The sequence below is a fragment of the Somniosus microcephalus genome, chromosome 21 (assembly GCF_052327205.1).
Source record: "Somniosus microcephalus isolate GS21.2 chromosome 21, FLI_Smic_1.0, whole genome shotgun sequence".
NCBI lineage: Eukaryota > Metazoa > Chordata > Chondrichthyes > Squaliformes > Somniosidae > Somniosus > Somniosus microcephalus.
This window is the reverse complement of record NC_141007.1, coordinates 73,416,993-73,443,361: the sequence shown is the minus strand read 5'-3', so window position 1 is coordinate 73,443,361 and position 26,369 is coordinate 73,416,993. Positions and strand designations below refer to the sequence as shown.

The 26,369-nt window shown below is 45.2% G+C and overlaps 1 protein-coding gene across 3 annotated transcripts in view; it reads left to right on the top strand.

Annotated features, from left to right (window-relative positions):
* Positions 1 to 26,369, top strand: part of LOC147102961 (sodium-coupled monocarboxylate transporter 1-like) — an 83,267-nt gene that overhangs the window by 34,883 nt on the left and 22,015 nt on the right. For all 3 annotated transcript variants that reach the window (XR_015073163.1, XM_085963946.1, XM_085963945.1), the window contains exons 8-14: positions 999 to 1,139; positions 6,026 to 6,155; positions 12,704 to 12,792; positions 13,719 to 13,840; positions 16,141 to 16,211; positions 16,342 to 16,428; positions 24,378 to 24,583. Coding sequence is in view for 2 of the 3 variants with exons in the window: in XM_085963946.1 (XP_085820072.1) it covers positions 999 to 1,139; positions 6,026 to 6,155; positions 12,704 to 12,792; positions 13,719 to 13,840; positions 16,141 to 16,211; positions 16,342 to 16,428; positions 24,378 to 24,583 (846 nt within the window). In the remaining variant the exon portion in view is untranslated. The remainder of the gene's footprint in view (positions 1 to 998; positions 1,140 to 6,025; positions 6,156 to 12,703; positions 12,793 to 13,718; positions 13,841 to 16,140; positions 16,212 to 16,341; positions 16,429 to 24,377; positions 24,584 to 26,369) is intronic.

The window sequence follows — 26,369 nt, the reverse complement described above, 5'->3', positions numbered from 1 at the left end:
ATCAATCCCACCAATTACACTACAGTTAAATGATATATTTAAGGGCCCTGGTTTACAAACAGTCCCCGCTACACCACAGAGAGCTTAGAAACTATAAACCACAGATCGTGAAGTCAGTTGAGTGTGCAACGCCCGGTAGCGCCCCGGACCGGATATTGAGTGGCGCTCCCTGCCTTACCGCCTGCCGCTAGCAACAACAGGTTGAGGGGAGCGTTTTGCAGTCAGGAAGGGACTGGGGAGCGCTATATAAAGGCGACCGCTTCCTGCCTTTTTTTGTTGGTGACATTTTTGCACCACGCATTCTGAGAGAGAGAGAGAGAGTGACTTCTGGAGAGATTCAACACTGTGTGAAGGAGTTTTGGGTACTGAGCAGCACTTTGCAGGTTCATTTTGATTTGCCCTTCCTTGTATCGATTTAGAAGAGTCTGTGGGGGCTGCACTCTGAGCTCTTTCCCTGGGCCTCTCCATTGTTCTTTCCAGCAGATTTGATGTACAGGTCTCTCCAGGCCGAGATTCAAGGCTGCAATGAGCAGGATGTGGATGGAGAGCAAGATCAACCCTCCCCTTTAAGAATTGGCCAGCGCCATTGTGTCTGTGTTCCATTGCTGACTGACATCACATGAGCTTCGCCAGCGCTCCTCGGTAGCGCCTCGCTCCTCGGCCTTAGCGCCTTAAGAGAGGTGTGTAGCGCCTGAGTTAGCACTCCAATCAACTCCGGGGGCGATAAAAGCCAAGTTTGCAGTTGGAGGCGATAATTAGCGGCAGGCGCTAAACTTTGCGCACGGCCGATAATCGTGCCCCAAACGGGGCGATACTGAATTTTTCCCCCCTTGTATTTAAAGTGCTTTGGGTCATTTCTCAGGAACAAAAAATACCCAAAGTGCTGCTCCTTGGCTTGCATCAGCTGGTGATTTTCTAATCTAATCTTATTTTTAGAGGTCTGTGCCAAATAGAAATATAAATGTTACAGTTGGTTAGTGAAATATTTTTTCTTTCAGCTTTGATCCGGACCCACGGAGAAGACATACATTTTGGACAACAGTGATAGGAGGCACATTTGTATGGACTGCAATATACAGTTGTAACCAAGCACAGGTACAAAGATACCTGGCCTGCAAGAGTGAAAAAGAGGCAAAAAAGTAAGTTAAACTGATAATTAAAGGTTAAGTTTGTGTTCAAAACCAAGAACCAACTCTTGACATTCTCCTACCCAACCCTACGTGATCCATGTGTGAAACACTTTGAGACATTTCAAAATGGTATGATGCCTAATAAATACAAGCATTTATCTATGTGGAAATGAGTTAATCAAGGGATGGAGCTGAGGTCATAGACTACGGGCAGAATTTTCCGTGGTGGTAGTGGGCGCAATCGGTGGCGGTTCAGGTGGGAAAGTTGGTTTTTTTGACAGCGGGTCGGGAACCCATTGTCAACTCGCTCCCACAGACCTTTCCCCCAGGCACGTCTGTCAGTGTGGAGCCGACCCAACCTGCAGCGGCGGGGGACTCAATTGAAATTATTATGAGGCACTTTACAGGCACTTAGGGCCTTTCCCCCCCAGAATTTTTAAATTTCCCTGCATGGCCACGGGATTCACACAGCTCGGGAACCACGTTTGTCAACCTGAGGCATGAGTTCCATGGCCATTGCTCCAGCTGATTACTTGACAGCGTGAAAAACAAACCAAAATAAAAGCATTTTGATTACATCAGCTAACAGATTGATGGAGATTCTGTTCTACTTGAAAAACTACTGGTAAATGTTAATTTTTCACTGGCCATTCTCGGCTGTTGCCTTCCAACTGAACAGTAATTGCAGTGAATTGATCTGCACTATAAAAAATGACATATACCATTTAATTACATTTTTGTGTTGTTTCTGGTCAGGCTTTTCTCAGAGTATACTGTGATTGTCCAGTTCCAGATTAAATTATGTCATCAACCGTCACAATTTCATTCTCATCACTCATTCCACTGGTTCAATTTGCTTTCAGTCCCTGAATATAACTAATATAATTTTTCAGTCTGAGACTTTAGGGTGAATTTCTGAGGAGGTTCTCTCACTTGTCCATTGTTAACTTCAATGGAAGAGCTGCAGAAATCCCAGAAACACATTGTAAGCACCACTTATACTGTTTGTCAGGGATTCCGCAGCTCTTCCGCTCAACTTGCATAAGATTGTAAATCCACCCCTTTACAATTACATTTAAAATATGCTTAATTTTATGTATTAACTGTACACACCCATCTTTTATTTGTACCAATTACTGATAAAAAAGTCTATGGGCGTGAAATTCGGTAGCGCCAAATTCGGACCACGCCATGGCACACCACGGAGGGCCGACCTGGGGGTCAGCCAAAAAAAATTAAATGGCGGCACGGATCACGGCCACACCTCCCCTTTAACTACAGCCCCACGAGCAGTGGTCAGCCTGACTCGCGACCCGCGAAGCTGGCGTTGACACCGTCTGCGGCAGCCTCATGGGGCGCAGCCGAATTTCCACTGTGGGGCGGTAAGGTGGGGTGCTAAGTGGTCGCCACGCATGGCGATACCGTCATTGCTGGAGGTGCAGTGGCCTGGGCCGCAACCGGCGGGGTTGCAGCGCTATCGGGTAGCACCTCAGCAATGCCCTGCTAAATTTCATGGGAGGCATTTTTTTGTCCCCTCAGGCGATAACCCCATAGCGCCCTGTTAGCGCCCCCCAGAGGTGCTAACGGCAGGCGCAAAGCAGCCAAATTTTTCCCCCTATAGATTTGTGACTAAAGCACTAATAACTTTATAATTAATGTACATAGAAGATAGGAGCTTTTTAAATTATGTCCTTGATCGTATTTGTAGATTTGTCACTCATATATAACTTTTATTATATGATTGTACAGTAAAGATTCAACACCCACTATGTTAGATTGAACTTAAAATCTAATGTGGCCAGGGTCCCTTTAAGGATCCCGGCCGAAAACGCGTCAAACCCCGCCGGTTGCGGCCCAGGCCACTGCACCTCCAGCAATGACGGTATCGCCATGTGTGGCGACCACTTAGCACCCCACCTTACCGCCCCACCAGACCCACTCCATCTAATTGGGCCGGGTAACATGCTGGGTGGGCTTAAGATAAGTTCAGTCTGTACAGTGGGATGGAGCCAGCAGTGGAGTCGGGACCCGCCACAGACACCGTCTGCACCAGACCCGCAAAGGTAAGGAAGATGCCAGCCTATGAGACCAATCCTAATCTCAACATCAAATTGCACCTTTGAAGTCCTTTTTTGGTCACTTGTTAAAAATTGAATGAACTTTACAATTTTAAAGTCAGCAACAGAAATTTCTGTCGTTTTCCATTAACTGCAGCATTACAATGTCTCACTGAGATGTGCTGCAAAGGTCAAAAGAGCGATATTAACATCTTTCTGACATCATTACTGGGTACAGTAGTCTAGTGGCTATGTTACTAGACTAGTAATTCAGAGATAAAAACAGAAAATGCTGGAAATACTCAGCAGGTCAGGCAACATCTGCGAAGAGAGAAACAGAATTAACGTTTCAGGTCAAAGACCTTTCGTCAGAACTGGAAAAAAGCAGGAAATAGAACAGATTTTTAAGCAAGTGTAGGAGCTGGGAAAGGGGGGAGGGGATGAAAGAACAAAAGGGAAGGTCTGTGATAGGATAGAAGGCAGGAGAGGTTAAGGGACATTAAGAGACATTAACAGATATTCAAGGCAAAAGGAGATGGTAGTGGGACAGGTTAAGAAACAAAGGATGGCTCTAGACCTCTCCTGGTCCCTCAATACCTCCTCTCTGGTGAAGAAGGCCCAGCAGCGGGTATATTTCCTAAGGAGGCTGAAGGGATGTAACCTGTCACCCCTGATCCTCTCTAACTTTTACCGCTGCACAATAGAGAGCATCCTGACGAACTGTATCACAGTATGGTATGGCAGCTGTAGCTACTATGACCAGAAAGCCCTGCAGCGGGTAGTCAAAACTGCCCAATGCATTACTGGCACCCGGCTACCGACCATAGAGCACATATACCAGAAACGCTGTTTACGGAGGTCACTGACCATCATCAAAGACCCTACCCACCCCAGCCACAGTCTGTTCACCCCCCTGTCATCTGGGAGACGCTACAGATGCATTCACACCCGTACGACCAGATTTAGGAACAGCTTCTTTCCCAGGGCTGTCATCCTACTGAACTCCACAAATAAACTCTAAAGCCTGCACATCTGCCAATGCACTTTATTATGGTTATGTTTATGTTAATGTATTACAAGCCAAATGTATGTTGAACGTTTAAATGTCTTAATCTAAATGTACACTCTCGGGAGCCGTAAGCCTACATTTTGTTGTACTGCACTTGTGCACTAACAATGACAATAAAGTTGATTATGATTATGATTATGATTAGATGAAGTGTAAATTGCGCTGGCAGAATGAAAGACAGCTGCCATGTGAGAGAGAGAAGAAAAGAAAACACAAACAAAAAAAGTGTGGAAAAGATATATATGATAGGGGCCGAGGTTATGATCTGAAATTGTTGAACTCTGTTGAGTCCAGAAGGCTGTAAAGTGTTCAGAGACGTTTATTAATAAACTGGAGACATGAGTTCAAATCCCACCATGATAGTTTATGAAATTGAATTCAGTTTAAAAAAAGAGACAATTAAATAAATCTCAAATAAAAAGCTAGTATCAGTAATGGTGACCATGAAACTATCGGATTTTTGCAAAAACCAATGTGGTTCACTAATGTCCTTTAGGGATGGAAACCTGCCGTCCTTACCTATATGTGACTCCAGACCCACAGCAATGTGGTTGACTCTGAAATGCCCTAGTAAGCCACTCAATTGTATCAAACCACTACAAAGAAGCATTATAAGAATAAAAAAAGACGGACATTCACACAGACTGCAGTGATCCAAGAAGGTGGCTCACCACCAACTAGGGCAACTAGGGATAGGCAATAAATGATGGCCTTGCCAACGCCACCCACATCCCGTGAATAAATAAATAAAATAAAAAGGAATAACTGTGGAAATCATTTGCAGTGGATTGCTAGAAGATTCTACATAATGTAAGCAGAATCCTTTTGAAGTTGAATTTTATGATATTACAAAACTTGTAGAAAGCCAAAGAGAACTCAAATTGAAGAGTTTATGCAAACTGTATGCAAAATATACTGTAGCTTGACAATCCTCAGGTTTTTTAAAATTTCATGTTTAAAACATCTTTCCCCTACCCACCCTGGTCAAAAGACTCCAAGCCATTCATTCACCATTAGTGACTAGAACTCACTTTTGGAGTCCGACCTCTGTTTCTCTAACCTAAATATAGGGTGTCGACATAGACTATTTTATTCTTCCTCTTGCCTTGGTACAAGGCTATTGTGCACCTGGAATGAGATCATATGGTGCCCACCGGTTAACTCCAAGCTTCCTGCAACTGGTGGAACCACAGGACATTGTTTGTCTCGTCAACAATCAGAATGAAATCATCATATAATACTCCCATGCATTTTTAGTTGATTGGGCTACTTATTTTGCTAGCTCAATGTCACTCTGCTGGCCCAAGCAAAATAGAATTTTCAAACAAGCCTATATCCCTGTACTCTCTGTTGCATCAATAATCTGCTTTGATAATTAAGATTTCACTTCCTGAGTGGTAATCCCATTCATAAATTAACAATTCCAAGTGTAATGAAGTTCCTTCTTCATTTACATTTACAGTTGTAGCTTTGTTAACTTATAATCATGCCCTGTAGTTCCACCTGAAGAACTTCACACCAAGTCTGAATGGATTGAACTCCTGATTGTATCATATATATCCTTATAAAACACTTAAGTCTTATCATTATTTATTTAATGACCCACATTGGCCAGAAGGTATTTCATTCATAATTTATTCCAGGTTCACACTATTAGAATATGTGACACTTCTGATAGGAATACATCAGGTAATAAAAATCCACCGTTTCCATTCTTAATGTGTAATGTAGCTTTGTGTGCTGACCAACAGTTCCTTCTTATTTAACAGGGCTATATTCCTGAACTGGGTTGGTATGCTTCTGGTGACAATTACAGCATGTATGTGTGGTTTGATTATGTATGCTGTTTATGAAACCTGTGATCCAATGAAGGCAAACAGAATCAGCAATACAAACCAGGCAAGTAAATACATTCTTTTAAAATCATAACTTTAAGGAGCTTTTGAGGAACTGGATAGCATTGCAGGTTAGCACACTGCCCTTTCACTCTAGCTTCTAGCTTTGAGTCTAGTTCAGTCCAGTAGGATGAAAACTTTTCTCTCTTCTGGCTCTAAATGTCTCGCATTAAATGAGTTTGGGCAGTCTCAACCCAGTTCCTAGTGTGCATGGGTCAACAGCTCACAACCGTCATAATTTAATACTAATAACATAAGACGGTATAATTGGCGGTATAACTCAGAAAAGTCACTGGAATGACTAAGAAATGTAAAATGTCACACTGATGCACTAGAAGATGCTTTCCTGAACTTGGGTTTAAGGCATATTGACTGTAGTACCTCTACTCTGCAGCTGGCTGTGCTTGCTGCTAATGTTAGGAGTCCTGGATGCGAAAGCTATGTTCTCCAGCACTAACATCCCTCATCATAGAAATTTACAGCACAGAAGGAAACCATTCGGCCCATCTTGTGCGTGCCGGCCAACAAAGAGCTATCCAGCCAAATCCCACTTTACAGCTCTTGATCTGTAGCCTTGTAGATTACGGCACTTCAAGTGCATAGCCAAGTACTTTTAAATGTGGTGTGGAGATGCCGGAGTTGGACTGGGGTGGACAAATGTAAGAAGTCACACAACACCAGGTTATAGTCCAACAGCTTTATTTGAAATCACAAGCTTTCGGAGCGCTGCTCCTTCTTCAGGTGAAGTGGAGAAATGCATAAAGACACAGCTTATATAGTCAGAGAATCATGTCAGATGTTTACAGGTAACCTTTCCAACTGCCATTTATCACATCTCGGCAGAGAGATAATCACAGCAGTCAAAGGTGTGAATGGTGTCCAAACAGGTCAGTCAGGGAAACATTACATCAAAGAACAATGAGTTGGGGTCACAAGGGGTCAAATATTGCAGATGCTGGGGTCCGTATGAAAAACAAAAAAAGACAAAAAAAAATTTTTTGGCTGGAAATCACAGCAGGTCCGGCCACATCTGTGTAGAGAGAACAAGCCAATGTCGACTCGAGTCTGGATGACCCTGCATCAGGTGGGGTTACATGTAGCGTGACATGAACCCAAGATCTCGGTTGAGGCCATCCTCATGGGTGCGGAACTTGGCTATCAGTTTCTGCTCGATTTCAAATAAAGCTGTTGGACTATAACCTGGTGTTGTGTGACTTCTTACTTTTAAATGTGATGAGGGTTTCTGCCTCTACCACCCTTTCGAGCAGTGAGTTCCAAACCCCCACCACCATCTGGGTGAAAAATTTCTCCTCAAATCCCCTCCAAACCTCCTACCAATTATTTGGGGAAAAGTTCGGTTGCTTTGCGCCTCCCGTTAATGCCCTAAGAGGGCGCTAACGGGGCACAAAGCAACTAGCGCCCGGGCGCATCGTCGCCAACGCCTCCCGCAAAATTTAGCGGTAACCGTTAGCACCCCACGGCGCTGTGCCGCCATCGCCGTGCACAGCGCCCCGGCCACGATCTTCAGTAGTGCCCCCTGACTTACCGCCGGACACTATGTCCGATGGGGTCAGGGGGGCCTACCTGTGGCTGGGGCGGCGCTATTTAAAGGCGAGGTGCCGGGCGGCCATTTTTGTTGCTGGCCGACTGCCAGCACCTGCCTCTGCTGCCGTCCCTGGCCTCCTGACCTGCCCTCCCGCGGAGTGCCGGCTGCGCTCCATGAGCCCGGCACTTCTCTTGAGTGCCGGGTTCTTTTGCCGGCACTCCGATCGCTGGTGGCCCAGCTGGGTCCCGGGTCGCGCTGCACAAGGCCCCTCCCCTTTAAGAAGGGGAGGAAGGCCCACAATACTGCGGCACGCTGCACCGCGATATTCCCTTGCAGCGCCCCAAGAGGGAGGCGGGGCGCTTCCAGTAGCGCCCCGCTTCCCTCTTGGGGCGCTACCACTCAATTTCGGCCGTGGGGGCGTTAATTTTTCCGAGGCGCTAAAAGTAGCGCCCCGACAAAGTTAGCGCCCCAAAGAGGGCGCGACTCAATTTTTCTCATTGAACCTTCTGCTAAGGGAAATAGGTTCTTCCTATCCACTCTATCTAGGCCCCTCATAATTTTATACACCTCAATTAGGTCTCCCCTCAGCCTCCTCTGTACCGAAAAAAACAACCCCAGTCTATCCAATCTTTCCTCATAGCTAAAATTCCCAGCCCAGGCAACATCCTCGTAAATCTCTCTAGTGCAATCACATCCTTCCTGTAATGTTCCACATCTCCATAAACACAAAAATTAAGCAAAAAAATAAGTTTTTAAAAAAGCAAAGGATACAAATCTTCACTTGTATAGCTAACTCAAAATCATTTTTATATACAGGAAACTTTGTGCTATCCGGCACCAACGGGACCGAGCTGTTGCCGTCCCATCAAAACTGCTGGACAAACCAGCGCTAATGTTGAAACATACGGAGATTTTGAGCTCTGTATCTGGCAACAAACCCTGTTGCTTAGCAACAGCTTCTAAACAGTCGGCCGTACCTTGCAAGCGTCTCTGTAGCGTCTCTGTAGCTTAGCAACAGCTTCAGCGAGACCTTGCAGAGCTTGACTGTTGAGAAAAAAGCAACGAAAAGAAAAAAAACCTAACGAAACAGCTCCTGATTTTTGCCGGTGGCTCGAGCTTGCCGGACACTTAACCTCCAGATAACACACAGTTTCCTGTATATATATTTATACATACACAAATCTTCATTTGTGTAGTAAAAATAAGGTCATTCTAGCTACCTTTTTGTATCTGCATGAAATACTCAAGCACCAAATTGATGAATATTTTCACTGAACATAACTTTAGTCAAGGGATTGTCACCAGGATAGTCCTAGGTTCAATCCCCAATCTGCTTGAGTTAGCTGATCTTGGCCAGGATGTCTCAATTGGCCTCAGTGTACCTGAGTTAGGAAGAGGAAAATCATTTGGGAATTCCCATCTCTAATCACCATCAAGTGATCCCTGCAGACACTGCATATGTGTGGGCATCAAGAGAAGATAGTATTGGGCTCAGTTCTAATGGGCCCATGATTAAACATTCAATATTGATGCTTGCATATGAATAATGGTCACTTGGATAATATATCAGAATGCAAACAGTGCCTGTGGACTCATACCTGAGCCATGAGCCAGTCCCTTTAGGGGAAGCTGGAAAGATTTTTTTTGGATAAATTGGCTTGCACTCTTTTCACCTCTATGTTCCAGTCCTCTGGAACTTACTCCCTAGATTTCACTACCTTGTCACATCCCTTCCTGGTTTCAAAAACCTTATCAAACCTTTTTCTTTGCCCACACATATCCTCCTCTCAGCACCCACTGTTTTGCCCTCAATGTAAAGTGCTTTGAGTCATATTCCTGTATGTAAAGAGCACTACAGAAATACAAATCATTGTCATATCTTGTGCCATCACATTGACTGTTGCATTGGAGGAATGAGTGAATTTTATTTGGATCCTTGAATTGTGTGGCCTTTAAATCTAAACCTGTAACACCAGCTGTGAGTTTCCCTTATCTTTGAGTACTGGTGGAGCTTGCTTGAGCTCATGAAGAGTCATCAAAGGGATGGGATCATACCTTAGATTTTTCTATTTTTGTGGTACTTTCACCTCTGAGATAGAAGGTCATAGATCCAAGTCCCACTCCAGCACTAAAGCACATAATCTAGGTATAGTACTGGGGGGACATTTGTTTAATGTTGTTCTCTGGATCTGAGTAACACTAGCAAGGCTGCATTTTATTGCTCTGCCCTAAGTAAATGTTTTGCAACTGAATTTCTTGCTAGGCCACTTCAGAGGGAATTAGTGTGGGACTGGAGTTATGTATAGTACAGACAGACATAAATGGACCCTTTGGCCTAGAAATTCAGGGCGCCAAGTTCGCCTGGGTGCCGGAATTACCGCTCCGGACGGAGCCGCTTGCACCATCCCGATATTCAGTTTCAGCGCCTCAAACGGAAGCGAGGCGCTGCTCGAGGCGCCCCGTGTCCCTCTTGGGGCGCTGCAACTGAATATCGCAGCGCAACATGCCGCAGCGCCACACACTGCAGCATGGCGCGCTGCGGTACTGCAGGCCTTCCTCCCCTTCTTAAAGGGGAGGGGCCTGCTGTAGCGCGATCGGAGATCGCGAATGCCGGCAAAAGAGCCCGGCACCGAGGAGAAGTGCCGGGCTCTTGGGACACAGCCGGCACTACCTGGGGGGGGGGTGCTCAGGAGGCCAGGGACGGCAGCGCAGAGAGGTGCTGGCAGGCGGTCAACAACAAAAATGGCCGCCCCGCACCTCCTTTAATTTGCGCCTCTACTGCTGCAGGTAGGCCCCCCTGAACCGGTTGCAAATTGCGACCGGCGCTACAGCGGGGGGCGCGACCAAATATCGCGTTCGGGGCGGTAGTGGGGCGCTGCGCACACCGATGACGTCATCAATGGCGGCGCAGCGCTACAGGCTAACACCGCCATTAGCGCCCACCTGAATTTCGCGGGAGGCGTGGCCAGTGGCGCTAAAGCCACTAAGTGCCCTCTTTGGGCGCTAATTGGTGGCGCAGCCCACTGAATTTCTAGGCCTTTAGGTTTTTATGATAATGCAGCTGCTTTCATGGTCATTTTTTTTTCTATTACCAACCAATGGATTACCAGATTTATTAGGGGTTTGCCATTTCTTCCCAGGAGCATCAGCAATCAACCCTAATGTACTCTGACTGAAACCCACATCAAAATACAGTTTAAATCTTAAAAATATATATATATTTAAAAATATGATTCTTGAGGGGATTGCCAGCATTGGGATTTGGTACACTGCACTTTAATCCCTGGGCTATGGATTTTAATCCAATCCTGAGTGAAAGCGTGAAAACCTCTATATGCTAGCTGTAAGGATTGTATGTTAAATGAACTTTTAAGGTCTTGGCAGAATTAATCCAGTTCCTAGTGGGTTCGAACCTCAAGCTCTAAAGTGAAGCCAAATCCAACCTCATCCTATTAAAACTGCCCCTCTATTTCCCAGTCTATTGTTATTCTGAGCAACCACCACCTTCTCAGATGACACAAAGCTGGGTGGGCGTGTGTGCTGTGAGGAGGATGCCGAGAAACTCCAGGATGATTTGGACAGGTTGGGTGATTGGGCAGAAGCATGGCAGATGCAATATAACGTGGATAAATGTGAGGTTATCCACTTTGGTGGCAAAAACAGGAAGGCAGATTATCTGAATGGCAATAGTTTGGGCAAAGGGGAAGTGCAACAAGACCTGGGTGTCCTTGTGCACCAGTCGCTGAAGGTAAGCATGCAGGTGCAGCAGGCGGTTAAGAAGGCAAATGGTATGTTGGCCTTCGTAGCGAGAGGCTTTGAGTACAGGAACACGGATGTCTTGCTGCAGTTGTACAGGGCCTTGGTGAGACCACATCTTGAGTATTGTGTGCAGTTTTGGTCGCCTTATCTGAGGAAGGATGTTCTTGCCATGGAAGGAGTTCAGCGAAGATTCACCAGGCTGATACCTAGGATGGCAGGTATGACGTATGAGGAGAGATTGGGTCGATTGGGCTTGTACTCGCTGGAGTTTAGAAGATTGAGAGGGGATCTCATTGAAACTTATAAAATTCTGACAGGACTGGACAGACTAGATGCAGGAAGGATGTTCCCGATGGTCGGGGAGTCCAGAACCAGGGGTCACAGTCTAAGGATAAAAGGTAAGCCATTTAGGACAGAGATGAGGAGGAATTTCTTCACCCAAAGAATGGTGAACCTGTGGAATTCTCTACCACAGAAGGCAGTAGAGGCCAATTCATTAAATATATTCAAGAAGGAGTTGGATATATTTCTTAAGGCTAAAGGGATCAAGGAGTATGGGGAGAAAACAGGGACAGGGTACTGAATTTGGATGATCAGCCATGATCACATTGAATGGCGGAGCAGGCTCGAGGGGCCGAATGGCCTACTCCTGCTCCTATCTTCTATGTTTCTATGTTTCTCAAGGGCACTTAGGGATGGGCAATAAATGCTGGCCTTGCCAGCGACGCCCACATCCCAGGAACGAACAAAAAAAACCTCTGTGTCTAGTGTGGAAATCTTTGTGAACAGGTCCGGCAGACTAACCTAAAGTAAATCAATTTTGTTTGAGATAATTGAATATTTTTAGCAATCTTCTCAACTGGGGACCAATTCATTTTAATTCTGCTATAAACAATTCAGTGGTATTTGTTAAAGTGATACTGTGCATCAGTGAGGGGGTTTGATCCATTTATTTGAGGTTAAGGTTACTGATTTGAAGAAATTGATGTTTCAATCGGCTGAGAAGTTGCCGCTGTAGTGTGTTTGCATTAAATATAGAGAAAATGTAAATGAGACGACGTGGGGAACGGATGAAGCTCTGCAAGTTGCTTAAATATCTTTTTTAAGTGATCATATTTGATGTTGTATTTATTTTTGTTGATCCAATTTGTGAGCACTGACAAATTCCAGGAACTACTGAACTTGGCAGTGCAGATGTCAAGAATTAGTTCCTTATCAATTCTTTTTATTTTCAAATCTTTCTGAAGCTGACACCATTACTAGCTTTGGATCTGTTATCCCATATACCTGGAGCTTCGGGACTTTTTATCGCTAGTGCATTTAGTGGCACGCTGAGGTATGTAATATGTTACTCTAGATATTAGAATCCACAATATGTTTGATAGAATAATAATTCAATAAAATATAAATTCTTACAAAATGTACTTATTGTAATTTTGAAATTATACAAAATAGCTGTATGTTTGTGCGTGGGGGAGGCAGAGAGAAATAGTGGGCTATTTATGTTGTACCATAAGTGATGAGCTGCTGAATTGCACATGGTGAGTTCCTAACGTTAGGAAGATAAAAAAATCAGTGAGTCAGTCCATAGCAATTGGAAAATGCCAATAGTAGGGGCATAGGAGTAAATGTGATGAGGGTTTCTCCCAACGGCTCCAGAGAATGGGGTGGGCAGTGGGGGTCCTTAAAGGAAATTGAGAAAATGTAAAAGGAGCCAGAGAAATTCTAGAAAATATTATTATAGATTTAGAAACATTAACCACACAGCACTATTACATATGATATTAAGAATAAGCAAAGGCCAGTCAGCCCTTCTAGCTGCCCTACCCTGCTACGTTCCATGTACAAGGCCCTCTCAGAAGAATTGTTGTCTCCACCCTGCCTCTGTATTCTAGTTCTTGCAGAATCAAACAATCCACTCACTTTATTTCCTGAATACCTCGGGCAAATCTGAATTCACTTTACTAATTTCTACTCTATTGCACAAGCTAACTGTTGTAAGTGTGAAAGGGACACAGTAAACTCCAACAGTTGAAACTCTTCAATTTTTTTAAAATGTTGTGGTAAACCTTCCCAGAAGCACGCCTCACAACGAGGAGAGGCCAAAACAGCATATGTATTTACCAATTAGATAAAGAGTGATTGAAATCTAAAAACTGACCCCAAAAAAATCACACTAGCCAATATTGACATGAATATTTGCATTCTGTATTCATACTGTATCTGATTTAATAACTCTTGCTTTATTTTTCTTATCCACAGCACAATCTCTTCGGGCATCAATGCTCTTGCTGCAGTCTTTGTGGAAGATATTATAAAACCAAACTGGAAACCTTGGAAGCATTTGCCTGATAACAAGAAGACACTGATCTCAAAGCTTCTAGGTTACCTTTCAACTTCTGAAACTCCTATAGGACAGAGCTTAAAGTACAGGAAGAGTGATGTTATTATTTACCCTGACATTTGTGTCTGTAGATGCACGTCAAGAGTGGCTTGGTTTGATGATACAGGGGTAACTAAGTTGGGCAGTTTTAAAAAAAAACATGTCCAGAACTGATGGAAACAGTTGTGTGTCTCAGCCAGACCTGTGAAGAACAAAAAGTATAACAATCTTTTTAGACAAGGTTGCAAATCAGAAATGGTTGGGATCCAGCACCATTAGTGATTTGTTAAGATTAGCAATCTTATGTGTAGATATATATCTATTTAATATAAACAAAAATACATGTAGGCTCAAAAATATGTACAGCCTTTCATTATGTATTGGAGGAACTAATTTGGAGGAAGCTGGTGTGCTCTTTTCTATAAACATTCTTTAATTTCTGACTAAAGTCTGCTATATGTGCTTACATAGATTCAGATTTGGGGTGTTAGACTGTATGGTCCAGATTTTCTGATCCAACAGGAATGTCGCCAGATGAGTGGTACAGTGAAGCTTTGCTACCCGCTGTTCCCCTATGTGCTGATCCTAGTGGATATTCTGGTGTCAGTCCCATTTAAGTTTTCATGGCAGGCTCCTGACTGTATTGTGCTGCTTTGGGGTCAGCTGCCTCGGGTGGGCAGGGGTAGAAAAATCGCTGTGTAGCATGGATGGCAGCAACCCCCCGCCCCGCCCAAGGTACAGTCAAAAACGCTTTTTGAGTTATTTTTTTTTAAAAGGCGCTTCATGTCTAATGCACTCAATTGCTCTGTAACCGTTGCTCTAGGCTTGCTAGGGGGATAGAATATAAAAATAGGGAGGTATTGCTTCAGTTGTACAAGGTATTGGGGAGACCGCACCTGGAATACTGCGTACAGTTTTGGTGTCCATACTTAAGAAAAGACATACTTGCTCTCGAGTCAGTACAAAGAAGGTTCACTCGGTTAATCCTGGGGATGAGGGGATGGACATATGAGGAGAGGTTGAGTAGATTGGGACTCTACTCATTGGAGTTCAGAAGAATGAGAGGCGATCTTATTGAAACATATAAGATTGTGAAGGGGTTGGATCGGGTGGATGCGGGGAAGATGTTCCCGATGATGGGTGAAACTAGAACTAGGGGGCATAGTCTTAGAATAAGGGGCTGCTCTTTCAAAACTGAGATGAGGAGGAACTACTTCACTCAGATGGTGGTAGGTCCATGGAATATGCTGCCCCAAAAAGCTGTAGAAGCTACATCATTACATAAATTTAAAACAGAAATAGACAGTTTTCTAGAAGTAAAGGGAATTAAGGGTTACGGGGAGCGGGCAGGAATTTGGACATGAGTCTAGGTTCGGATCGGTCATGGCCCTGTGGGTAGCGGAGCGGGCCCAGGGGTCGTGTAGCCTGATCCTGCTCCTATTTCGTGTGTCTAATTCTGTTAGATTCAGGAGATGGTTCTGTGATAGTGGATTGGCGGTTAGGATCAGATCAGCCATGATCTTATTGAATGGCGGAGCAGGCTCGAGGGGCCGATTGGCCTACTCCTGCTCCTATTTCTTATGTTCTTATGTATGCCCTTTGACTTTTAAACTTCCTGCCCAACTGCCTTGGCCTTGCTGCAGCAGGAAAGAAACAAACAGGGCGATTTTAACCTAATCCGCCCGTCGGGAAACTGGCGGGATCGAGTGTGACGCTGGTTTCACACCCCGGACGATTTTGCTCATCATTTAATTCAACGGAGAATATTGGGCGGGGATAAAACTGGCAATCCTGTGGGTTTCCCGCCCAGCGAGTTCGGTTCCTGACACCCACTTTTACTGAGGTGGTGATGGCAGGGGCTATGTCAGATGGTGCATTCCATTCATTACGCTGTAATTTGACATATTGGATGTGAAAAATCCCGGAGGTGGCAGCCAAATACCCAAAACTTGTTCTGATGGAAACCCACTGCTGAGAGAAAGAAGTTACAAACACCAGCATTTATACTGCTGTTGGAACAAGCAAGCACCCAAATTGCATCTTTCAAACAAGAAATGGATGGCATATGCATAGTAAGAAGTATCCTAAAAGCAGACCCGCATGCCTCAGTGAGTTTATCCAGTGAGTAGCTGAACCTCGCCGAGCAGAAATGCCCCAGATTTGAGCCCTTGTCCTGTGTCACACGAGCTGAATTCACATGGGGCGATTGCAGTGAGAAGAATAAATTGAAGAGAAGAAAAAGTAAATATCCCACAAATGTCTACGAACTTCCATGCTAATTTTGTTCTGTATTATATTTAGCTATGATATTTGGGCTTTCAACAGTGGGTCAGGCAGCGTTAACTTCTCTCCTGAAAGAAAATGTAATGGAGGTAAACACAGGATTAAGTTGAAAATAATTATGTATTATTAATGCATGTAGTTTAATTTATAAAATTTTATTTGACAGCAATATTATTATTCCTGTTGATGTAACAATGTTCCTTTTATATTTCTACTCAGCTAGCCCGAAGTGTTGATGGGTTAATTCTAGGACCCATACTGGGTGTGTTCACTTTAGCAGCTTTGTTTCCAAAAAGCAATAGCAAGGTAAGACCGTAAACTAACAATAAAACCATGTTAGCGACTAGTTTTAAATACCTACCATTTCAGTACTTCAAATTTATGTTTGAAAGAAAAACCACTGGTATACCATTAAATTCACGATGATTTGCAACCAGTCGGCCTAGAAATTCAATGGAACTGCGCCCATTTTTCAGGTGCTAAACAGGCGCCTAAGCCTCCAACATAGCGGCCGGTAAGTTCACTCTCATTTCGAGCCGGACGTCTGCCGCCCGCAATGTTGGTATAGGCAAAAAACCAGGCATCCGGACCCGCACCTGAAGCAGGCATTGGCCCTTGTATATATAAACTAGCAGGGGTCTAATGCCTGTTTGAGGCCCCCTGTACAAATTTAGGTTGTCATGAACCCAGCCCGTTCCACATTCAGGTAAGCATTTCTTTTAAACTTAATTTTTTGGTGGTGGCATGTTGTGGTCCCTTTAAGGACCGTTGGTTAGGCCGCAGTAGACCTGGTTTTCTTATCTTAATACACACCATTTCTCTCTCTGACGCTAGTACAAGGCAACCCATATTCGTGGGTGGAGCCATTGAAGACAACCCAGTACCCACTTGCACGCTGCATATTCCTTGTGGAATGCACTAGTCATTTGCACAGCTATGGCAGGTCTCAGGAAACAGTTAGCAGTTCATCAATGTCTTCATGATTGCTGGCAAAAGAAGCCCTTGATAGAAAAGTGTTTGCAAATTGGAAGGATCACATTAAATCTCAAACCTTTGACAAGTCTTGTAGAACTGACTGTGGACATAGTGGCCACCACTCCATGGTTCCTCTTTCAAGGCCTTGCTGGTGGCGCAGCTGCCTCTGCTGCTGGCTATGGAACTGTGTATCCTCCGTTTTCCTAAGGACAAGGAAAATTCCTAAGGGAATGTCCATGCTAACCACCGGGTGCTGTTGCCTCTCTCAAATAAACGATCTCAAATGGTAGGGAAACAAAACTTAAATTCAAAATAAGCATCCAAAACAAACAACAGGACAACCAAAATGCACTGCAAAGCAAGCAACAAAAGGCCCAAAAACAAGCTCTACTGCATCACTGCTTTAAGAGTTCTTCCAGTGGCTCTGCAGCGACAGGATTCTGCGTTGCTCCAACTTTTAAAGGTGCCGTTAACACACCGATATCACAATTTATTGGAATTCTCGAGGCAGCAAGGAGACATCACAAATTCTTAAAATTAAAGGGACCAATGAAGCTTGCATAATGAAGCAGCACAGGGCTCCTGCGGCCCCGGCACAGGGCTCCTGCGCCCCCTGCGCCCCCGGCACAGGGCTCGTGCGCCCCCGGCACAGGGCTCCTGCGCCCCCGGCACAGGGCTCCTGCGCCCCCGGCACAGGCCTCTGGCACAGGGCTGTTGCAAAACCTGGAACAAACATAAATTTTGGAGGCAGATGTTGCTTTCAGTTTCCCACTCCCTCTGTGCCCTGCTGCAGGCCTGCACTATCATGCACTGAAGCTGAATTTCAACTCCTAAGTTCCTTCCCCTACCTAAATCAAATGGTGCAGTTACTAGCTCCACGGCCCCTTCTCAATAGCTATTGTTCCAATTCCCTTTTTAAAAAAATGTCCAAGACTCCATGCCTACTACCTTTTATAGAAAATAAAAACAGAAAGTGCTGGAAATACTCAGTAGATCAGGCAGCATCTGTGGGGAGAGAAACAGAGTTAGTGTCAGCTGTGGCTCAGTCGGTAGCACCCTCAACTCTGAGTCACGAGGTTGTGGCTTCAAGTCCCATTCCAGAGACTTGAGCGCAAAATTCTAGGCTGACACTCCAGTGTAGTGCTGAGGGAGCGCTGCACTGTCGGAGGTGTCGTCTTTTGGATGAGACATTAAACCGATGCCCCGTCTGCTCTCTCAGGTGGACACAAATGGCACTATATTGAAGAAGAGCAGGGGAGTTCTTCCCAGTGTCCTGGCCAATATTTATCCCTCAATCAACATCACGAAAACAGATTATCTGGTCATTTATCTCATTGCTGTTTTTCTGGGAGCTTGCTGTGCGCAAATTGGCTGCCGCGTTTCCAACATTACAACAGCGACTACACTCCAAAAAGTACTTAATTGGCTGTAAAGCGCTTTGTGACGTCCGGTGGTTGTGAAAGGCGCTATATAAATGCAAGTCTTTCTTGCTTTCTTTTAACATTTCAGGTCGATGACCTTTCATGACGAAAGATCATCGACCTGAATTGTTAACTCTGTTTCTCTCTCCACAGATATTGCCTGACCTGCTGAGTGTTTCCAGCATTTTCTGTTTTTATTTCAGATTTCCAGCATCCGCAGTATTTTGCTTTTGTACCTTTTATATGAATCTGGTCCACTTACCACTATCCTGTGGGGAAATAAATTTTTCCCAATCTCTAACTTTGCTTGAGGCTTGTGAATGTTTAACTTGTATATTCTAATCCTATACTTATTGCCCAAGTTAAATAGTTTGCTAATTTCAACCATATCTGTTACTTTATTACATAACAAGTGACTACATTTCAAAAGTAATTAATTGGCTGTGAAGAACTTTGGAATGTCCTGAGGATGTGAAAGGTGCTAAATAAATGCAAGTTTATTCTTTCTTTTGTTTGTTCATTCTTTCATTGTTTTTAAGATCTGTAGCATGTTTCCCTTCAGTTTTCTTTTCTCAAGTGAAAGTAAGTTTACATGCTTGAGCCTTCCTTCATAATTTGGTCCCCTAAAGCCTCAAATCATCCCGGGTTAACCTTCCATCGACCCTTTATTAAATATTGGGAAGACCGAAGCCATTGTTTTCGGTCCCCGCCACAATCTCCGTTCCCTAGCCACTGACTCCATCCCTCTCCCTAACATCTGTCTGAGGCTGAACCACTCTGTTCGCAACCTTGACCCTGAAATGAGCTTCCGACCACATATCCGCAGTATAACTAAGACCGCCTATTTCCACCTCCATAACATCGCCTGTCTCCGTCCTTGCCTCAGCTCATCTGCTGCTGAATCCCTCATCCATGTCTTTGTTACCTCTAGACTTGACTATTCCATCGCACTCCTGGCTGGCCTCCCACATTCTACCCTACATAAACTTGAGGTGATCCAAAACTCGGCTGCCCGTGTCCTAATTTGCACCAAGTCCCTATCACCCCTGCGCTGACCTACATTGGCTCCCGGTTAAGCAATGCTTCGATTTAAAAATTCTCATCCTTGTTTTCAAATCCCTCCATGGCCTCGCCCCTCCCTATCTCTGTAATCTCCTTAGCTCCACAACCCTCTGAGATATCTGCGCTCCTCTAATTCTGCCCTCTTGAGCATCCCTGATTATAATCGCTCAACCATTGGTGGCCGTGCCTTCTGTTGCCGGGGCCCTAAGCTCTGGAATTTCCTCCCTAAACCTCTCCGCCCCTCTACCTCTCCTTCCTCCTTTAAGACGCTCCTTAAAACCTACCTCTTTGTCCAAGCTTTTGCCCTAATTTCTCTTTATGTGGCTTAGTGTCAAAACTTTTGTCTTATAACCCTCCTGTGAAGCGCCTTGGGATGTTTTACTATGTTAAAGGCGCTATATAAATACACTTCTTGTTGTTGTTTAGTTAAAGGTACGGTGATCAACACTGCATGCCATACTCCAGAACTGGCTTCACTACTGATCTGTATAATATTAGTTTAACCTGTCAAACTTTGTGTTGCATTTGAAGTCCGATTTCCTCCAGACATACTCCAGTGTCGCACTGGTTTATTAATAATTGTTTCATACTGACCAGATCCTTTCAGTGTACGATCAATGATCAATCCCAAAACATTTAGATGGGGCCTGACCGTGAAAATGGTTCTGGCCACTCGCTGGAACCATTGGACATGAGTAGCACACTCCCCGTCTTCACACTGAGAACACCCTCCATCGTGTTGTGTGGCACTACCACCATGCTAAATGGGATAGATTCAGAACAGATTTAGCAGCTCAAAGCTGGGCATCCATGAGGTGCTGTGGGCCATCAGCAGCAGCAGAATTGTATTCCACCACACCATAACCTCATGGCCTGGCATATCTCTCACTCTACCATTACCACCAAGCCAGGGGACCAACCCTGGTTCAACAACGAGTGTGGAAGAGCATGCCAGGAGCAGCACCAGGCGTACCTAAAAATGAGGTGCCAACCTGGGAAAGCTGCAACACAGGACTACATGCATGCTAAAAAGCGGAAACAGCATGCTATAGACAGGGCTAAGCGATCTCACAATCAACGGATCAGATCAAGGCTCTGCAGTCCTGCCACATCCAGTCGTGAATGGTGGTGGACCATTAAACAACTAACAGGAGGAGGAGGCTCCAAGAATATCCCCATCCTCAATGATGGTGGAGCCCAGCACGTGAGTGCAAAAGACAAGGCTGAAGCATTTGCAACCAACTTCAGCCAGAAGTGCCGAGTGGATGATCCATATCGGCCTACTCCCGAGGTCCCCACCAGCACAGAAGCCAGTCTTCAGCCAATTCGATTCACTCCATGTGATATCAAGAAATGGCTGAGCGCACTGGATACAGCAAAGGCTATGGGCCCCGACAACATCCCGGCTATCGTGCTGAAGACTACTGCTCCAGAACTAGCCGTGCCTCTAGCCAAGCTGTTCCAGTACAGCTACAACACTGGCATCTATCCGACAATGTGGAAAACTGCCCAGGTATGCCCTGTCCACAAAAAGCAGGACAAATTCAACCCGGCCAATTGCCGCCCCATCAGTCTACTCTCAATCATCAGCAAAGTGATGGAAGGTGTCATCGACAGTGCTATCAAGCGGCACTTACTCACCAATAACCTGCTCACTGATGCCTAGTTTGGGTTCCACCAAGACCACTCGGCTCCCGACCACATTACAGCCTTGGTCCAAACATGGACAAAGGAGCTGAATTCCAGAGGTGAGGTGAGAGTGATTGCCCTTGACATCAAGGCAGCATTTGACCAAGCCTGGCATTAAGGAGCCCTAGTAAAACTAAAGTCAATAGGAATCAGGGGGGAAACGCTCCACTGGCTGGAGTCATACCTAGCACAAAGGTTAAAGGTCAATCATCACAGCCCTAGGACATTGCTGCAGGAGTTCCTCAGGGCAGTGTCCAAGCCCCAACCATCTTCAGCTGCTTCATCAATGATCTTCCCTCTAACATAAGGTCAGAAATGGGGATGTTTGCTGGTGACTGCACAGTGTTCAGCGCCATTCGCAGCTCCACAGATAATGAAGCAGTCCATGCCCGCATGGAACAAGACCTGGACGACGTTCAGGCTTGGGCTGATAAGTGGCAGGTAACATTCGCGCCACAGATGTGCCAGGCAATGACTATCTCCAACAAGCGAGAGTCTAACCACCTCCCCTTGACATTCAATGGCATTACCATCACCGAATCCCCCACTATCAACATCCTGGGGGTCACCATTAACCAGAAACTTAACTGGACCAGCCACATAAATACTGTGGCAACAAGAGCAGGTCAGAGGCTAGGTATTCTGCGGCGAGTGTCTCACCTCCTGACTCTACAAGGCACAATTAAGGAGTGTGATGGAATACTCTCCACTTGCCTGGATGAGTGCAGCTCCAACAACACGCAAGAAGCTCGACACCATCCAGGACAAAGCAGCCCGCTTGATTGGCACCCCGTCCACCACCTTAAACATTCACTCCCTCCATCACCGGCGTACCGTGGCTGCAGTGTGTACCATCTACAAGATGCATTGCAGCAACTCGCCAAGGCTTCTTTGGCAGCACCTCCCAAACCCGCGACCTCTTCCTCCTAGAAGGACAAGGGCAGCAGGCGCATGGGAACACCACCACCTCCAAGTTCCCCTCCAAGTCACACACCATCCTGACTTAGAAGTATATCGCCGATCCTTCATCGTCGCTGGGTCAAAATCCTGGAACTCCCTACCTAACAGCATTGTGGGGGTACCATCACCACACGGACTGCAGCGGTTCAAGAAGGCAGTTCACCACCACCTTCTCAAGGGCAACTAGGGATGGGCAATAAATGCTGGCCTTGCCAGCGATGCGCACATCCCATAAACAAATTTTTTAAAAACCCAGCCCACCACCTGCGCAACGTGCTCTCCAGTTGAAAATAGCCAAATCAGTCTCATGACCTGCCCACATAGCTTCACATCGTCAACAGAATTAATATTCTAACTATACTATTGTATTTAATTAATCAGTGTTAAAATTAATGAATGTAGAATGTACATTTGCCTTTAACTTACCTGTCTGTGTGCCAGAGTTAAGTGAGTTTAGTTAAATCTTGGGTGACCGCTTTGCGGAACACCTCCGTTCAGTCCGTAAGGGTGACCTTGAGCTTCCGGTCGCCTGTCTTTTCAATTCACCGCTCCATTCCCACTCCGACCTCACCGTCCTCGGCCTCTTGCATTGTTCCACGGAAGCTCAGCGTAAGCTCGAGGAACAGCACCTCATCTTCCGATTAGGCACTTTACAGCCTTCCGGACTCAATATCGAGTTCAACAATTTCAGATCATAACCTCGGCCCCTATCATATTTTTATATATTTTTTATCCACACTTTTGGTTTGTGCCTTTTCCTTTTTTTTTCCTCTCCCACATGGCAGCTGTCTCTCATTCTGCCAGCGCATTTCACACTTCATCTAGAGCCGTCCTTTGTCTCTTTACCTGTCCTATTACCATCTCATCTCGCCTTGAATATCTCTTAATGTCTCTTCACCTCACACAGACCTTCCCTTTTGTTCTTTCACCCCCTCCCCCATTTCCCAGACCCCAAACTTGCTTTTTCATCCGTTTCATATCCAGCTTTTTTCTCAATTCTGACGAAGGGTCTTCGACCTGAAACGTTTCTCTCTCCATGGATGTTGCCTGGCCTGCTGAGTTTTTCCAGCGTTTTCTGTTGTTATTTCGGATTTCCAGCATCCGCAGTATTTTGCTATCGTATTAGTTAAATCTTGCCTCTGTTATATAACTTTGGTTTCTGCCAATAGGCAATTTTAACTTTGCACACAACAGGTGAGGAGTGGTGGGTGAAGTGCACCTGCAGGCTGCCCGTTGTTACCCCCATGAGGCCCAAACCATTATGAGATACAAGCTTCATCTACATGCAGCCAGTGAGCTGCAGGCACCCCACTGCTGCTTGCTGGCTGTGGGAGGATGGGAAATCACTGGCTTAGCAGAGCCGGTGGGGGGCTGGCAAAGGTAAGTTGGGGAAGGAGGTAGGGGGTCCTCACAATGGCTAATAGCAGACAGGACTTTTTTCCATCAACTTTCTCTGCTAATTTTCTCTCCTCCCCTCTCTTACAGGCATTGATCCTTGCTTGAGTATGGTTTCACAGGTGTGGGTCATATCCTGGTAACTCAGCTGTGTGGCCTTCATTGATGTGTGAAACTTCACAATGACTGACACAGTCTAATTGCTCATGGGAGGAAGGATACATTACAGCCAAGCCTGATCATGTTCATCCTGATGTGCGTGCGTGAACAATCAGCAGGGATTGCTGGATAGTGTTCTAAAGCACAAATTCTGGCTAATTATCCCTCCCTGACCCAGGGCATTGAGGCACTCCCACTGCTACCTTGGCTTTTGAAGAAATCTTGAAATAAAATCTCTCCTCAGTTAAATTGTTAAAAGCCTTTGGTGCAACTATAAAGATTTTGAAGTAGAAATTCCATGGGCTTTTTCCTGATCTCCCACCACAACTTCGGCAGAAGATTGGTGGAAAGCTCGGCGAAACGGAGTAAATGCTTCTCCGGGGTTTCTGCCAAAGTTATGGCATGAGATTGGGAGAAGCCCCGAAAACATTCCAGCCATTTGTGTCCGATGAATGCACATCTATTACCAGTGAACAACCAAAACAATATTAACTAAAGCTGACCACTGCAACCAAAAAAGGTAGAGTAATTAGTTTATCTGTACTTCTATATAATGTCCTGAAAATAGCCTTTTCTTTATTTCATTTCTCCCAGGGAGCGTTTGTGGGTATGTTTGTTAGTTTTGGCCTTTCCATGTTTTTGGGAATCGGTGCTCAAATGCACACACCTGCTGCTAAATTTATAAGGAAACTCAAGACATCAACAGAAAGCTGTCATCTACTGAATGCCACCACCTCAAGCCCCATGAATATAACGGCATTAGTCACAACTGTGGTAGCATCTCCAACACCAGACAAAACGTAAGTCAGTCAGTCAACACGGAATCGGGATTTTTTTTTAGTATTTGTTTGTTAAAAGTGTGAATATACCATAAGATGCAGCACAGTTCTGCAGTTTGTACAGACAGCAAAATCAGTGTTGAGAATAATACATTCCAGCCTCAGGAGTGGGAACTCCCAGCACTACCACATCTTTGTTGGTTTTCTGGGAGTTCTGCCAGGGGATGTATATAATTCTTAAGGGGCTTGACAGTGTAGATCATGAGAGGCTGTTTCCCCCGGCTGGAGAGTCTAGAACAGTGGTGGGCAAAATTTGGCCCGGGGCCATATCCGGCCCGCCAATTGATTCTATCCGGCTCGCACAGCTGTTCCCAATGTAATACCTAAACCTTGCAATTTAAAAAAAAAATACGCCGATTTGTGCTTGCGCGAAAACATATACATGCGCGAATCGTGTATATTTTCCGCGCATGAGCAAATCGTAATTTTTTCCCCCAAAACAATTCTAAGATTTAAGCGTTTCTAGATTCAGGAGGTAAGTCAAGCATCTCATCTCTGCAAAATAGTCTGATTCAGGCAGTTCTCACGGGCCAGGTGTAACCTTGAATTAGTTACTAATAGCATTCCTGCTACTATGCGTCTAAGAACTCATTTACTACTATTGAAGATATGCCAGAGAAAATTAGCAGGGTACACAGGCAAAGCTGTGGCCTAGATTGAGGCCGAGTAGCCAATTAGAGATCCAGTGTTAGAGCTGGCATGAAGTCCGAGAGCATTTGGTTGGTTAGGGAAGTGGATTCTAGGAGAAACAGCTTTGGGTGAGGAAACCATCTTTACAGGAGGCCCAGTTACAAATATTGTTTTGATAGTCCATTACCATCATTGTAAAGAAGGCCGGGACTGCACTCTCCTGGTTTCATTCTTATCTATCTAATCGTAGCCAGAGAATCACCTGCAATGGCTTCTCTTCCCACTCCCGCATCGTTACCACTGGTGTCCCCCAAAGATCTATACTTGACCCCCTCCTATTTCTCACCTGCATGCTGCCCCTTGGCTACATCATCCGAAAACACAGCATCAGTTTCCACATGTACGCTGACGACACCCAGCTCTACCTCACCACCACTTCTCTCAACCCCCTCCACGGTCTCTAAATTGTCAGACTGCTTGTCTGACATCCAGTACTGGATGAGCAGAAATTTTCTCCAATTAAAATATCGGGAAGTCCGAAGTCATTGTTTTCGGTCCCCACCACAAACTCAGTTCCCTAGCCAACTCCATCCCTCTCCATAGCATTTGTCTGAGGCTGAATCAGACTGTTCGCAAACTTGGTGTCATATTTGACCCCAAAATTAGCTTCCGATCACATATCCGCGGCATAACTAAGACTGCCTATTTCCACCTCCGTAACATCGGCCGTCTCCGACCTTGCCTCAGCTCATCCGCTGCTGAAACCCTCATCCATGCCTTTGTTACCTCTAGACTTGACTATTCCAACGCACTCCTGGCTGGCCTCCTACATTCTACCCTACGTAAACTTGAGGTCATCCAAAACTCAGCTGCCCGTGTCCTAACTCGCACCAAGTCCCGCTTGCCCAAAACCCCTGTGCTCGCTGACCTACATTGGCTCCTGGGGGTTGAAGGGCTGGAGACCATGAAGGATTAAAACAGAGCGATGAGAATTTTAAATTGAGGCGTTGGGGGACCAGCAGCTAATGTAGGTCAGCGAGGATGGGTGATATGTACATAGGATTCGGCTTGGAATAGCAGCCTTTTGGAATCAAAAACACAATTTCTAAATCTGCGA